This window comes from Lycorma delicatula, chromosome 8 (assembly GCF_047948215.1).
Source record: "Lycorma delicatula isolate Av1 chromosome 8, ASM4794821v1, whole genome shotgun sequence".
In the NCBI taxonomy this organism is placed as follows: Eukaryota; Metazoa; Arthropoda; class Insecta; order Hemiptera; family Fulgoridae; genus Lycorma; species Lycorma delicatula.
The window spans coordinates 10,836,563-10,853,204 of record NC_134462.1 but is presented as its reverse complement, the minus strand read 5'-3'; the positions used below and the strand labels follow the sequence as shown (position 1 = coordinate 10,853,204).

Sequence of the window (16,642 nt, the reverse complement as noted above, 5' to 3'; positions counted from 1 at the left end):
AAAAACTTCACCCAAACTTGTTTATCTTAAGTACTCCTGAACACAAATAGCTCTATATCTTGGCAACCATTCTTGGCATTAGTAATTCTCAAACAATATCTTTTTAATTTTAAGAACAGATACATAAGACTGCAGTTATTGAAGATACTGCTAGGTAGTGTGTTCAACGTTTGATGGCGCTTGTAAAAATGAATCTTGATGTGGCTGCTTTTTGAAAAAAAGATGCATGCTCTTTAATTATATCATTCAGATTTTAAAGAACTGTAGTAAACTAAATCTTTTTCTAGATTATATTCAAAACTATGTTTATTTATTCTTGGAATAAAGATTACTACAAGTAAAAGGCAGTTACTTTTTACACATATTATTTTAACTAAAACCAAATGAAATACGAGGGTGATTTGGAAAGTAACCTCTGTTTAGCTATAAATAAAATCCTACAGCTTTTAACTAATTTTCAACATAATCATCATTTAGACTCGAGCATTTCTCATAGTGTTTCACTAATTTACCAATACCTTCATAAAATTCACCTGCCTGGGTACTTTCATGCCATTTTGAAATTCGTCATTGTCATTGAAGTGCTGCAACAAGCCATTTCTTCATGAAAGTGAAGAGGTGTAAGTCACTCAGCACCAAGTCTGGGCTGTAAGGGTGATGATAAAAATGTCCCATTGGAATTGATTCAGACGTTTTTGAGTTCTTCAAACACTGTGAGGATGATTGTTGTCATGCAAAAAAACAACACTGAATGACAGTATACCCACGATGTTTGTTCTGAATGACTTGCCTAAGTTTTGTCAAAGTTTCACAGTAGACTGCTAAAGTGATCATTTGACCACATTCCATAAAATTTTCTAAAACTTCCTTGGCATCCCAAAAATCGATAGCCACAACCTTCCTCTCTGATAAAGTTCAGTGGAATTTCTTTGGCTTGCATGGAGAATGGATATGGCCCCAGGCCATTGACTGTTGTTTAGCTTTGGTATTTGCATAGGCCAGCCAACTTTTATCCCCAGTCACAGTTCTCTTCAAAAAACTTTCTCCTTTTGTGTCAAAGCATGAAGGAAGTATAAGGCAAAGCCCATTTGTTTGGTTCAATGGATCTGTAATTATTTTTGGAACCCACCAAGCACAGAACTTCCAATAGCCTAATTTGTCAGTGACAGTCTCGTACAAAACTGAATGAGAAATTTGCAGGAATTGTTCAGAAAGTTCAGAGATTGTGAATCTTCGATTTTCACAACTTTTTCATCAATTTCACTGATAGGACCATCTCTCGCAGCAGAAGGTCTACCATTCTTCTTGGATGTTGTCCTTCCCTTTCTAAAAAATCCATTGCTGCACTACACCATTACTCATAATGTTTGACTCATGCACAGTACGCAACTGATGATTGATGTCTGCTGCCAAAACATTTTGTGCCCAATGAAAACCTTATGACTGCACGCATCTCGCATTTCACAGGATTTTCTTTTGCAGTGCTCATGTTTTTAGGTTATAACCAAGCAAACGGGTTAAAGTCACACTGACATAACTGGAAGCACACTGATTCAGAGAGTCACATTGACTCTCTGAATCAGTGTGACACATTGACACATTGTCAATGGCGGTGCCACTAACACTACTACTAGGGCTATACTGCAACAGAGGTTACTTTCCTAACTGCCCTCTTATATGAAACAGTCTGTATCAGTGAGTACGTTTATCCAGGATTTTTACATATCCATTATTATAACTTTTCCATTTATTAAATCTACAGAGTAATTTTTTTAGTCTGAACAGTTGAAGAGTTGTGCTAAGTTTCAAAAAAAAAATTTCCACTGATCAGAATCCCAGATCTGCATTTTCATTGAATGTACTATAATTAAATCAACTTTGAAATAAAATATTATTTTAATTTGTTATTTTTTAAATGTTAATAACAAATTCAATAATCTAAATTTCTTATGTGCTTAAATGAACATAAAATTGAATAGACATTGTTAAAACTTTGTTTGCTTGAAATGAATTTTTCTACAGGGAATTCTATGTTTGAATTTGTATATTATAAATAAGACCATCAGATTACAAAAATAATCAAAAACAAAATTATTAAAAGAAATACACAATTATAAAAAATTAAAACTAGAATACTTATCAATTTAGTGAAATACATATTAAAATGTAAAAAAAATATTTGTACATGATATTTTTAAATATATTACATTGAATAGACTACTTCAGAAATTACAAAAACAGAAAATAAAAAAACCTGAAGATAGACAAAAGAAATCTTTACAAGAGATACAGATTTACATATAAATAATTTTTATGCTTTTCACAAGAAATTTGTCAGGATATTGGAAAATAATTCATCTTTTATTAATATAAGTATTAAAAAATTAAATTAAATTCATTAAAGAAAAGTATTAAGTGATGTGGTATAAATATGATAAGTTTTTTTTATGTATTTTTTTGCTTTGTAATAAAACATATCTTCGTTTACTCCTTCAACTTGCTTATGTTTTATCGATTTTTATTGTTTAATTTCTGTGTAAAGTTACTTATAAATCAAAGTAAGCAGGAAAAAATACTAAAAATATTGACTAGACCTTTAACTATTTGTTGTCTATCTAAATAATTGCTGGCCTAGTGGCTAAGCAGGTGTAGGACTTATTAAGTAATTTGAAGTCCCGTTGATATGTAATTTCATTACTGAACTGATATGAATTCATGTTTTTATTATTAATTAGTAATAGAAACAAAATAGTCTTTCTTACCACAGGCATTGTTCTTTGAAAAAATATTAATTGCACTATTCTTTTGCAGTTAAATACATAAGGGAGCTTTGATTTAAAATTAGCAATTTTTTTTCTTAATTCAAAAGTGATAAAACAGAATAAAACCTTCATTAATTTGTGAAGTTATACTAACAATAAAAATTATATGTAAAATTAATCATTAAACCATTTTGAGATCAGTTGATTGCTATGAATTTGCTCCATTTATACTGCACAGAGAAATGTATGCTTGGGTACATTTTCTATAGAGCAGGACATGATTTATAGTATTGTTGAGGGATATGATTAATAGTATTGTTGGGGATTTCTTATTTAGAATGTGGAATGGTGGTGAGGAGGCAGCTAACTACAACAGTTCAGATGATGAAGAACGTCCTGGGCCTGAAGGAAGAGAAGAGGGTTCACATATGGAAATTGATCAGGCATCTGATGGTAATTTTTTTTTATTAATATATTCACAAAAAGATATTACAGTTAAGTCCAATACAGGACCTTGTATGAATTATAAAGTTAAAATAATTTTTCCAGGCTCCTTAAAAAGGATTAAGTTTTATTATTAGAGAGATAAGGTATCAACAAATACTTTAGTGAAAGTTTTGGGCTGCTCAGAAAATTTCTGAAGAGCCACTGAATGGAAAAATGGTAACCTTATAATCGTCACATGAATGACTCATGATTATGATATTATCAGGCATTGATAACTAATAATATTAAGGGGAAAAAGGAGAATCCTGAATTCCTCCAAGTTACCACACAAAATTACTTTTGTTTCCAAAAAAAAGAAAAGAAAAAAAAAGCTGCATTAAACATTATTACATTCAACTAATGATGCTACTCTTCATTCCTTTCTGTTAGGCAGAAATCTTTTAACTTTGTCATAATTATTCTATCCTACATCCTAAGTTATCTGTTTTATAATATTCTGATTTTTTTCTACAGCTTTTACCCTTTTTAGTTCCTCTATCATCAAATTAACTAAATCTAGATGACTCAACAAATTGCCAATTGTCTACTTATCTACTACATTTCATTATTAGATTCCGTCCAGAAAGGTCTCTTGTTAGGATTCTTTCATCCTAAGACGTTTTCATTTTGTACTTTTTAACAACCCATCTAATTTTAACATTCATCTGTAAAATCACATATCAAAGGTTTTCTTTTTTGCTTTTCCTATTGCCAATATTACATTACCATAAATCATTATACTTCATACAAGTATTTTTAAGAACATCTTTTTGTCTTTTTTAGATTCAAACTTGATGTTAGAAAACTTTTCTGCATGATAGCTCTTCTTGATTGAACTCTAACTTATGACCTTTTTTTGTAATTTTTCTACCTTAATTGCTTAATTCTGCAACTTTTTATATATTTTAAAATTTAATTCCCCCCCCATCAATAAATTCAAGCTAATCATTCAAAATTTCTTCTAGCTTGTTTTTTCAAAACAGCATTATCATCATCGAATCATAACTTTTATTGTTTCCTGTTGGTAGTTATTACACCTTTCAATTTTTCACTTGTTCCTGTGTTAGCTAAAGCAACCTTGTGTGTTCATATTTATGTATGAATAAATAATAAATTTATTGCAGTAGAGACTGCGTATAATACAAAACTACTATACAGAGATAAATAATATAGCATATTTTATGTTGAAATCCCTTTCCTTTTTCTTTTTGTAAAAATAAAAAAATTACTCATCTTGTGATGTCATCTGAAAGTGTATGCATTTATATTCCTTTACATTAATTAAAATTGTTTATTTGATACAATTTTTTTTAATCTGTTTGTTTTTTCTAGTTTGGTGTAGTAGTGGTGCTGTTGACAGTACTCAAGACCCATGGGCTGGTGGCCCTGTAGCTTCAGCAGATGAAGGTTGGGCTGATTTTGAAGCTAACTTTGGTGTAGCCACTAATAGTATTCCTGATAACTCTAGTAAGTGCTTTTATAACCTGCTAGAAAAATTTTATTTTTTCTGTACGTGGTATTACATATTACATTAGGCTTTGTTATACCTAGACTGTTATTGTATAAACAACTGGTTAATAACAATATGAATTATTAGATTTTAAAATTATATTACTACTTTACTCATTCAAAATGCATCCATCATTTTTGCAGTTTTTTTATCGATAAATTAGATGGGTGATCCATACTTGTGATTTCTTTTTTTAATTTATTCTTTATTCATTCATTTTTCCCTGAGATAGATGAATTTTTATGTTGGTTTACCTTTCAGAATTTCCTGGTTAGTGATTGTCCCTTTTCAATACCTTCATTATTTACCAGCAGTCCAGTCTATACATTACAGAGTATGATGAATGTATGTATATTTGAATGTATTTTCTTTATTTAAATAGCATTTTACATTGAGTATTACATATTCAATTTTGCTTTTTTTTTATATTTTTGTCAAAATTTTATTAAAAGTTGTCATAATTTGAATCAGTTTAGAATTCTGTTGCATTAATTTCTCTCATTTTGAGCTCTAAAAAAAGTTATTTGTTTTTTCCTATTAAAAATGGTAAATTTGACAAAAAAGTAGTAGTTTTTAGTTTACGTAGTAAGTTGTCAAGGTTTTGTTAACAAGTTATAGATTTTTCAGGGTTATAAATAAAATTTAAAATGAGATATGTTGGAGGCATTATTATAACAGAAAGCACGTTACTGCTGTTTTAGATAAAAGAACTGTTTTTTGTTTGTTTTTTTTTTTTTTTTTTAATTGCAGAAAATTAATATATTTTAATTCTTTTAAATAAATTTGAGAAAGAAGAATTAAAGCCTTATAAAATCTCCTTTAGTTACTTATTTGCATATTTTTTCTGTGATTAATCAGTGTGAACTGAGATCATTTTCGAAAATTGTCTAAAATTTAATTTTTTGGTTTTAAAATTATTGGCTTTAGAAAGTTAGCTTAGAAATCTTTAAATATTACACAATAGTATAATTAATATTTAAAGAATTATACCATTGAGCTGTAAGAAAATTTGCTTGAAAAGCATGTATTAAACTTATTTTTTCTGATGATGTTTTTAGAACAAATGGAAAAACTGCTGAAGGGAGAAAATCATAGTGAATTAGCATTTTGCTAATTCACACTCTTTCGTGGAACTGCTTATTATAAATTTAAAAAAATTTTTTCAACTATATTGTTAATATTAGGCCAAGCAAGGTTCTCTCAAATGGGAGATATTATATAGGTCACAATTTGAATACCGAAGATAATGTTATTTTGGATTTTTGGGCGTCAGAAAACTGAGCAGTTGGCAGGTAACAATTTGTATGTCTCAAGTTGTATTGTATTCTCTTCAGTAAACACTTTGATAAAACTAGATTAAAAAGAATCATATCATGTTGCGTGAAATAAATGATTTTGTGTCAAATATATTAAAATATAAAATAACTTTTATAAAAGTTGAAAAATATAAATAAAATTATTTGAATTGAATGAGATTTTAAGCTTATAAAAATCTTTCTTTTATTCTTTCAAATTGTATTTACTAAATAAATAACATTTAAGAAAGATCAGTTTTCCTTCAAAAATAATTTATCGTATGTAATTATAAGAAATTGGATAAGGCATTAATCTTATAAAACCTGTATTTCTTAGAACATTTAGTTTTGAAGAAATAAAAACAAAATGTGCTTAGAAATTTTATTCTACGAAAACATCAAATTTTTCATAAAAAGTAGTCCTCATCCATCAATTTATTATAAAAGGAGAAAAAGAAGTCAAAATTGTGAGAAGTTGAATAAAATGTTGATTCTGTATGACTTACTTTTTACTTAAAAACACTTTAGTATTGCAAGAAAACCCAAATAGGGAAATTGGATAACACTTCTAATTATGATTCACATTTTATCGTGAAAGAACTGGACTACGATGAAAAACTAATTACCGTGATTCCAAACTCTACCAAAAAGTACATTTCCTTTTCAAAGAGTATAAATGACCTTGTGCTTCATCAATACGTATCGCTTTATGACTTCCAGCCTTGATGGTCTTGTAAAATCCCTCCCAATCGAAAAATTTAATAACATCAAAAAGTTTTTTAACCAATTGGAAATGAACATAGTTACTCGAAAAAGGAGTTTATCCGTACAAGTATGGATAAATTCACATAAGAAAAAACCTCTCTCCCACCGAAAGAGAAATTCTACAGCAATCTGAAGAGGACTACGAGCATACAAAAAGAGTGTGGGACCATTTAAAAATAAATATGTTGGCCGAGTACAGCAATCTCTACCTCAAATGCGACGTGCTGCTCCTGTCTGACATTTTCGAAAATTTTAGATCTTTATGTTTGAGGGAGTACAGATTAGACTGTGTACATTACTTCATTGTACCTGGATTCTCGTTCAATGCAATGTTGCATAAAACAAGACTCCAACTCAAACTGAATACAGACTGTGACATCTACATGCTTCTAGAAAAACGAATCCGCAATGGTATTTTGGGTTGTTACAAAATTTCCAGAGGCCAATAAACCATATCTCCCAGGTGGGTACGATCTCAGTCAACCGTACAAATACCTCAATGGTAAATATGGTCAAATACCTGGAATGATTTGATATATACTTCAGTAGATGTCAAATATCCTCTGCATCTCCATGATGCGCACAGCGATTTACCCTTTTTGCTTACAAATGAGGTCTCTCCAATATCAGAGTATCCTAAAATCGTACCAACACTATGGAACAAATTGAAATATATGTCATTTCTCCACCGTAAAACAGGCAATTAGAAACAGACTTTAGGTGACCAAAGTCCATAAAATGTTGCAGTCTCCCTGGTTGAAGGGATACATCGAACTCAATGAATAATGTCGTGTTTGGAAAATTTATAGAGAATGTCAGAAAAAGGATCAACATCAAATTAGTGTCCTCTAAAAATAGTCTGGTTGTACTAATCAGTGAAGAACCAACTTTCCAGGATAGGATCATTTGCAATGAAACCTTATGTGCTGTTCAGTGCACTAAGGAAAAGCTATATTTTGACAAACCGATATGTTTGGGTCTGTCTGTGCTAGATATGAACGTGACCCTTATGTACAACTTCAATTACAATGTAATGAAAAGAAAGTACAGATCAAAAATCTCCCTCTTATACATGAATACATGACCTCACATGATTTCTATTAAGACCTCCAAGATAAAACTTTCTCAAAATATTTTGACACATCTGACTTCCCCATCCCTGCCACTCTCTAAAAAATAAGTTTTGGGGGAAATTCTTGTTAGTATTGTTTTTGTTTTGTTAGTGTTATATCATTTTAGTTATTTTGTTATTAGGTTTATTTTCGTGTTATTGTTTTTTATTTCACGTTTGTGTTGCATGTAAATTCACTTTACCTTTCAGGTAGGTAGGTAGGTAGGTGATTCACTTTCTTTCGCAACTATAGTTTTCAGTCTTGCTTGAGACTAGAGATGTATTTTGTTATTTTTAGTAATAGTTACACCAATGGGAATGTCATAGTGGCATTCACATCGGTGGCAACCTGGGCCAAGGCAACAGAGATGTCATATGCTGAGGTGTAAAAGATGATCTCCAGTAAAGCCCATCAGGGCTAGGTAAAACTGGCCTATCAGGGCATGAGTATATAACTCAGTTTCTTACCGGTCACGGGGCCTTCAGGAGTAGACCGGATGGGTTTGGACTGGTGGATTCAGGTCTTTGCCCGCAGTGTAGGATTCAGTATGATGCCTTCCATGTATTGTATGAGTGCATCAAATACGATCTGGAGTTGCACCGCAGTAATTTATCGACTGGATAACATCGAAGCAATGCTTCACATCAGTCAAAACTGGAAGGACTGGGCTGAATGGTCAGTGGAGGGTGTCTTCCCCAAGGGGATCAGGATGTTTCCCTCCATTTCAAGTATTGGCTGAAAATATCTTTGTTTTTACAGGTTATGTGTATTGCTTACCTATTTTATTTTGGTTTCTTCTAGTGTAAGTGATCATGTGATTTTGTTAATAAATTTAGAAAAGTAGCATTTAACTCCTAAGAAAAGAAGTAAGATAATAACACTCAATGAACATACTCGTATGACTCAAAGGCAGATAGCAGCAGAGTGTAAGGTTAGTCTAGGTGTACTTAATAAGACAATTAGACAAAATCTTGAGATGGGAACAATTTCACAATAAAGTGAAAAGGTAGCTGTGGAAGAAAAAGTAAAACCACCTAGATGATGCGATTTTACGTAGAATAAGTAAAATTAAACCTCACAAAAATAGTTTTGAGTTACAAAAAGACTTGGAATCAGCTGGTGTGAAAATTCGCAATTCTACTGTACGTAGAAGACTTCTGAAAAGTGGTCGCAAACCACAACGGCCTATAAGAAAACAACTTCTCACTGACACAAGAAGAAAGGCTTCTTTGGGCCAACAAAAAATACAAAAACTGAAGTGCTGAGATTTGGAAAAAAGTCCTTTTTGCTGACAAGAGTCATTTTCTAGCATGTTACATGTGCGAAGAAGCAGTGAAGCGATGACGATCGGGTTTTGCCAAAAACACATGAAACAAGTTGTGAAACATCCTTTAAAGATGTTTTGGGGATGCTTCAGTTACTAAAACCTAAAATTGTAGTACCCATCTCTTGAATGATAAACAGTGAAAAGTACATCCAATTATTGGAAAACAGAGCTCTACCAGAACTACAAAAACTTGCAGATTTACTTGAAATTGAAAGCCTTGTTTTTCAACAAGATTTGGCCCCCTGCCACTCATTAAAAAGAAAGTTAAGCTTTTCATGTCTCAAAAAGGGATTCAGTGTTTGTGCTGGCTTGGAAATTCACCAGACCTGAACCAACTGAAAATTTATGGGAGAAGATGATTTGGTATGGTTTTACGATCAAGAAATTAAAGAAATATGTAAAAAAAACTTATGGATTCAATACCTAAAAGATTTGAAATGGTTATTAAAGAGGTAGGAGGAAGTATTAAAAAATACTGTAATAAACACTTCTTTTTATGTAATAAATTTGATTATTTTTGAAAATATACTCTTGTTCACATTAATTTGCACAAGGCTGTAGAACCTGTTTTTAGATGTAATTCAACAAAAAAAATAATTTGGAACAGAGATGAAAGTAGGTGAATTAGAATGTATTTTTTTAAGTTGAATCTTGAAGTGAACCCAGTTTTTCTTCATCACCCTCAAATTTTTTGTTATGACCCTTTAGAATATTGAAAACCTTCTTAAATAATTGAATGCAAAAATAATAATTACAATTAATATTCCTATCCTTTATTTTCCAGACATTTATGTTTATCTTAATTTCTTTTTTATTTTTCTTTGTGTTAAGAGAAGCCTTCTCATTTTATCATCCAGCAATGGTCACTCATTGTAGATTCATCCCATCTGCCTTGATAATGTTAGAACCTTTTTGATTGTTGATTGCTGTCACCCAAGTTTAAAGGGAAAAAGTCCAAATGAGAATGTAAAAAATGGATTTTCAATGACATTCTGCAGCCTAAATTTCTGTAATTCATGCTGACCATAGTTTTCAGCTTTTTTGTTTACAAGAAAACCAGTAATGACATCTTTGAATGACTTCCATGCTGCTAGTCCTTTAGGATTCAGTTTTCTGTTAAATATATTTTCACAAATTAATTTTCTTATATTTGGCCCAATGAATATTCCCTCTTCTAATTTGGCTTCACTTAATTGTGAAAAAACCTCAGCTAAATATTTAAAGCAGTCTCCATCTTTATCTAATACTTTTACAAGTTCTTCATTAGGAGGCCTAGTTATATGTGTAGAGGTGGTAAAATAATACGATCTGCTTCGACAAGGGAAATATTGACAACATTTTCCTTTCTTGGGGTAAACTGGTTTCTTTTTGGCCAGTTTTTAACGGCGTAGTGTTTATCTGTAGCCTGACTGTTCCATGAACACAAGAAACATATATTTTGTAAAGCCACTCTGGAGACTGAGAAAAAGCCCACGTTCAGGTCAGCAATGATTCGCCATGAGTGTTCATCATAGTTAATAGTTTTTCAAATTTTTCACATACTTTAATATGTTTCTTTCATTCCTACAACATTTGCTACCAGTATAGAAGAAAATTTATTTGAGTAGCTTCTTTTTGACATGTCTATTATAAATGCCAATCATTAATAACATATTCAATGTCCAGTTCACACATTAGCCCCCTAAAATCATGGCAGGAACAAATTAAACTCTCTTCTAAAATATTTCAGTAAATTTTCATTTCAATTTCTATATATAGAAATTTTAGTATCCTTGTTTAATAAATTCCTTTCTTTAAGACGTGATCCTAGGAGTTGTGCATGTTGTTTTGATAAATGTAAGTCACAGGTCACTCAGTTCTGCTTGTGTGATGAAGTGAGGTTTAGTATTTGATTCTTCTGGAATGTAATTAATATCTATTGAAGTTGAAGATTCATCAGTTGAGCCTTCAGAAATTTCTTTCCAAGAACTTGTGGAATAATCTGTAAATCAACACTATGAAGTACTGGTCTCATAGCTGAATGAACATTTGGATATACAATGCTGCTTTTATTGTTTGAATTGAAACTAGTAACATTTGTTAAGTAAAAATTTGTTAAGCATCATAATGGTTAGTAGGCTCTCGCCAAATCATAGGTACAGCAAAAGGCTAATGTTCTTTTTTCTCTTTTAACCAGTGGGTTAGTTTAATACAGCACTTGATACATGCTACATGTGGAGCCCAGGATATATCTTGGTCTTCCGAGTCAAAATAATGTTTGTAATCAGTTTTCTGACTTTTTGTGGTGAATTCTCTGCAAACATAACAAAAAATATTTAGAGAATTTGTATAAGCCCGATTTTTATCCATTGTAAAATTCAAAATGTTTTAATGAATGAAAGTAAACTGAAATATTACAAAAATGCTTCCTTAATTACAAAAATAATTAAGTTTTAATTTAAAAATACTTAATTACTTAAAATACTTCATAAAATTGTTTCACCATGGAGTGCAATAAAACACAACATGAAACACACAGACACAGAACTTAACAAATCTTGATGTTCAATAAAATAATACCAAAAGTTGTTCTGTCAAAAATCTTTCACTAAATTTATGGCATCATTTATGAAACAATCTTTATATGTGTATGATAAAACCACTACCACGACTAAAGAACACAGCAAGTCATATCAAAAGCTGAACTCATACTGAAGAAAATTTCATGATGTTCAATTACTCATTACTTGACTCACAGATATGTCTATACATGTCTGGCTTGACATGAAATGACTGACTGTTCTGTATCATATATAGGTATATAGCATGCATCACAATATAAATCAGATGTGAATAAGCAAACATACAGACATACTAATTTATTTGACCAATGTTATCATACAGTTCATTATGATGACTCTTATAGTTAAATGCCCCTGTTAGCATTTATATTTGAATGAAATGAAAGTGTGGGCATAATGTTATAAAATTCTTTGGGCATTATAATTGTTATAAAGTAACAATTATATGTTGATTGAAAATAAATATTTATCCCTGAATAAAAGTAAAATTTTATCTAAGAGAAAAATAAAGAGAAAGGACATGAGAGTATGTTATCTTAGAGAAATTCAGTGTGGAAGAATAGTGTAAAGTGAATGTTTAGAAAGTGAGAAAGTTACTGGTTTTTCTGATCGATCCAGATAAATCAGACCACTCTGACAAAAGACATGGGTAGTAAGAAGGAGAAATGACCAGTTGCCATTTGAAACAGAGTATTAACAACCATTAAAAACTTTATGGTTATTTTTTAGTGCATGTATGGTTAATCGTGATATAATACACATAATATACTGGTAATGTTTCTGTGTGTTACCGATGAAGAAAATTAACTAAGACTTAACAACTAACCAATTTTTTTTTAAAATATCATACCTTCACTTTTATTTGTGAAATTTAATTTTTTTTTAAACTATCTTATTGTTCATCGTTACATTTTTGTTTATAGATAATACTAGCAGTCTTGATAGATCAGATCCAACTGGTTCAACTTCAACTGATTTATCTTCCGTCCCTACTACTAGTAATACAAGTGATTCTACTTTATCTGTTGCTCTTTCTAAAGAATCTGTAACCAATACATCTACTACTAAACCAGAAACAACAAGTTCATTTCTTAGGTAAGTTTGTCAGTTATTTTTCTCAGTGTTTTATATTTCTTTTATTTTTTGACAGTAGATTCGAAACTTGGCTATGAAGTTTGTCTGCCATTGTATTGGAAATTTTTATCACAGATATTAGTAGTAAGTTTTCTTCTGTTCATTTTAAAATAAAATTGAGTTCATTTAAATTCTAAAATAATTTTATACGTTTCAAAAATATTGAGCAAGTAGAATGAAAATTCTTGATTACTAAAAAAATCCACCAACCCATTGAAAATATTTTAGGAGTCCATTGGTTTTGGTTCAAAGTATTAAATATATATTTATTCTTTAAATTGAATCTACTTTTGTAAAAATAGTTACTTTTTGTCCTGTACACATTTGATGTGTTGCAGTATTCTGATATAATTCATTGTGATTTTCTTGCTTTAGTGACAGTAATGCTAATCCCAGTGCAGTTGTAAATAGTGGATTAAATGATGAAGATCAACAGCTAATGGATAATTTTAGGTAAGTACTTATCGTTATAGTTTATGGTTAACTGATTGTTATATGTTTTGGTATTAATTTTACTATTGTAATTTATAGCTTCAAATAATTGTTGAAGTCTTCTAATTACTGCCAAAATTAATTTAAGTTTGTAAATATTTAGTATTAATCATTATTTAGCTGTTATATTCTTGTAAAGGAATTAATCACTTACCCTATAATTCTTGGTGTTGTAAACCTTACCAATGCTGCTTAGGTTTATAACAATTAATGATTGGTGGACTAATGAAGATTGAACTAGCCTTTTGCATGGTAACTATAAGAATTACATTACAATTTACATTTGCATTAATACATTTTATTAAATTAATATACTATGATTTCTGATTGATATCTCACATTACCATGCTAATCCTACTGAAATGGAAGTGATACCTTAACCCTGTCCACCTCAGATGCTGACTTTATAAAGAACATATTACTTTTGTTGAAAGTAAGTGATTGATGGCTGTTATTTGGAGCCTCACTGTATCAAAGCTATAAGACTAGGACAGATAATGCAAAACAACAAATTCATATACTCTGTTTTGTTATGAAACAATGTAGTTTATAAACTGCTTCAACTAAGGAAAAATGTATGCATGAAATTAAACCTGGTCATCCACAAAACATTGCCACATCTCAACCATGTATCATTATAGGCATTAATAGGAAACACAAAATTTCTCAGTAATGTTTTATCGACAGTTTGTAAACACAGTTAATACTATATTGTTGGGCGAGACACCTGTACATGTTACAGGAGGTAAGGAAAATATTTTTTGGCCTGAATAAACTGCATTCCTTACAACAGCTGAAGTGTCTCAAGGAGTTACATCCTGAAAATCAAAGTGTATGAAATAATGGCATTTTACCAAAGATAAGGTTGCAGAATGAAGTTCACTAAAGGCATTTTCAATGGCTAATGATCATAGCAGGTTATATCAATTAAAATATATGTTCATATAATTCTGCTTTTTTCTATACATATTGATGTTAAAGTATTTTTATTAATTGTTATAGGTGAAAATTGTTAGCTTTAGTAAAATAATTTATACTTTCAATGTATACATACTATTAATTCATAATTTTTTTGCAAAAATACTTTATGTACTGCTATTAATTATTGAGAATTTGTAAGATTCATTCTATGTTTACCACAGTCCTTAAGTTGATCAGAACAACTGCAATCATTACATACATATATATCAGCATAAATATCATAACAATGTACTGGAGAATAATATAATAGTATATTATTTTACTGTTAAAACTCACAGATGAATATTTAGTTTTAATAAATCAATTAAAATGTATTGTATTCATTGAAACTGATCTGACAAAATTATATCACCTGCCTGATGTTAAACACATATGCTTCCTGGTATAGCAAACCAGATTATGCAAATATGTACACCATCAATTGCTATCTAGATGATCCAGAGGCTATTATTCTTGTCCTGTCCATGTAGACTGTAGAAAAAATGAAGTGCTGCTCACCAATCAACATTCTTCTAGCGTACTCATCCCAAGGATTTGAAAATTAACCACCTTTCTGCAGCTGATAGTGCTGCATATTTTGTGGAATAGACCTTATCCTGAGCCCACTCTGAACTTTAGGAATGACCAACTATACTGCAATTAGTAATCACAGTCCAACTGGTACATCACACAAAGTAGCAGCTTCACTGAATCAACAAACTACAGAAACCTGGGCTGGCTCAGGTCTATTATGATTTTGTGTGGTAACCCAAGCTTTTTTTTTAATGCCAGTAAATATACCTTCAAAGAGATAACTTAGGTAGACACTGCACATTTGAAACTGCATGTAGAGAACAATAGGAAGCACCATTACTTTCATAATTCTACACCTAAGTCTGGCTGTACAGTAAAAAATAGTTTGATGTTATTCCGTTATTATACAAGACTTTTTATCAGATTTGTACATGAATCTACACCCAAGTCCATATCTGCCTGAATTTATTGTCTAAGGCTGGCCATCAACTAAAGTGGGAGTTGAGAGTTTATTTCTCATTGAGAAAAAATATAATCGCTGTGGTCTAGAAACAGAAAGTGATCATTCATTCTGACGATCACATTATAAAGGTTATACACTGGTTGTAAGTATAGATTTTTGTAACAAGTGATATTTGAGTGTTTATTATAATGTGTTATGTATAGGTTCCTATCAAGTCAAGGTATGATGGCTGCTACTAATGGAGAAATAACTGTTGAGCAAAACAGCAAAAACAGTAAAATAGAAGATGATAAAAAATCAGCTGATATCCAAGAAGCTAAACAGCCTGAAGATAAACTACAGCCTCAGCCTGATTTGTAAGTAATGATATTGTGTAATAACCATTTATTTTATTATGTCAAATGCGCTAAAAAAAAAAGAAGCAAATTGCTGAAGTTATATTTTACTTAAATCTACTAATTACTTGCTACAATCGGCATGTGTTGTGGTAAGGTCTCATTTTCTTGTTTTAATGTCTCTGAGATTGAAATAATTTAATATTTTCTTTTCTTTTTATTGCCAATCTTTTTGTAATTGAAATCAAAAATAGAAAATGGTGTTAAATAATTAATCTGTTTGCATATACATATTTTATTCCATCCCACACACTCTAGTCCTATGCTATTCTATACCGGATACTTCATCCTCATATCTTTTTCATTTCTTCATCCTAGCTCGGTATGCCTTCCTAAATCTGTCAAATCCTGTAGGTACTATTAAATCAATCTTTTTGGCCATCTTTAATATGTAGTTCTTACTATATGACCAATTTTGTGCCATTTCCTTATCATTTCTTTACCAAATTAATTAGTTTTGTCTGCCCAAGGATGATTCGATCTTCAAATTATTTTACTAGTAATTTATTTTATTTTTTCGAGTTATTTTACTAGTTGTTGGTTTCCTATATCTGGATGTTATAATTTTATTACTTTAACTAATTTCTATGTCAACATCTAAAAAATTTATTTTTCTGTATAAGTCCGTTTTGAAGGTAAATTTTAAATTATAAGAATTAGTTTTTTTAAATTATTAAATGTTCATTATTTATAATAGGTTCATAGACTATCAAAATTTCATTAACATACCGAACCCATAATTGAATTTTATGAATGTGGGTAATACCATAGACACCATCCTATTCTCAAACTCTGAAATAAATTTCGGACATAACTGCCAATAATGGAAATCCCATTGGCAAAGTA

The 16,642-nt window shown here is 30.5% G+C and overlaps 1 protein-coding gene across 3 annotated transcripts in view; it reads left to right on the top strand.

The window, feature by feature from the left end:
* fmt (phosphatase 6 regulatory subunit 1-like protein fmt) overlaps positions 1-16,642 on the top strand; it is a 90,049-nt gene that overhangs the window by 60,045 nt on the left and 13,362 nt on the right. For 2 of the 3 annotated variants that reach the window (XM_075374080.1, XM_075374081.1), the window contains exons 16-20: positions 3,100-3,215; positions 4,581-4,715; positions 12,742-12,913; positions 13,328-13,405; positions 15,605-15,757. In XM_075374080.1, the coding sequence (XP_075230195.1) occupies positions 3,100-3,215; positions 4,581-4,715; positions 12,742-12,913; positions 13,328-13,405; positions 15,605-15,757 (654 nt within the window). The remainder of the gene's footprint in view (positions 1-3,099; positions 3,216-4,580; positions 4,716-12,741; positions 12,914-13,327; positions 13,406-15,604; positions 15,758-16,642) is intronic. The other variant, XM_075374082.1, reaches the window with a different exon arrangement.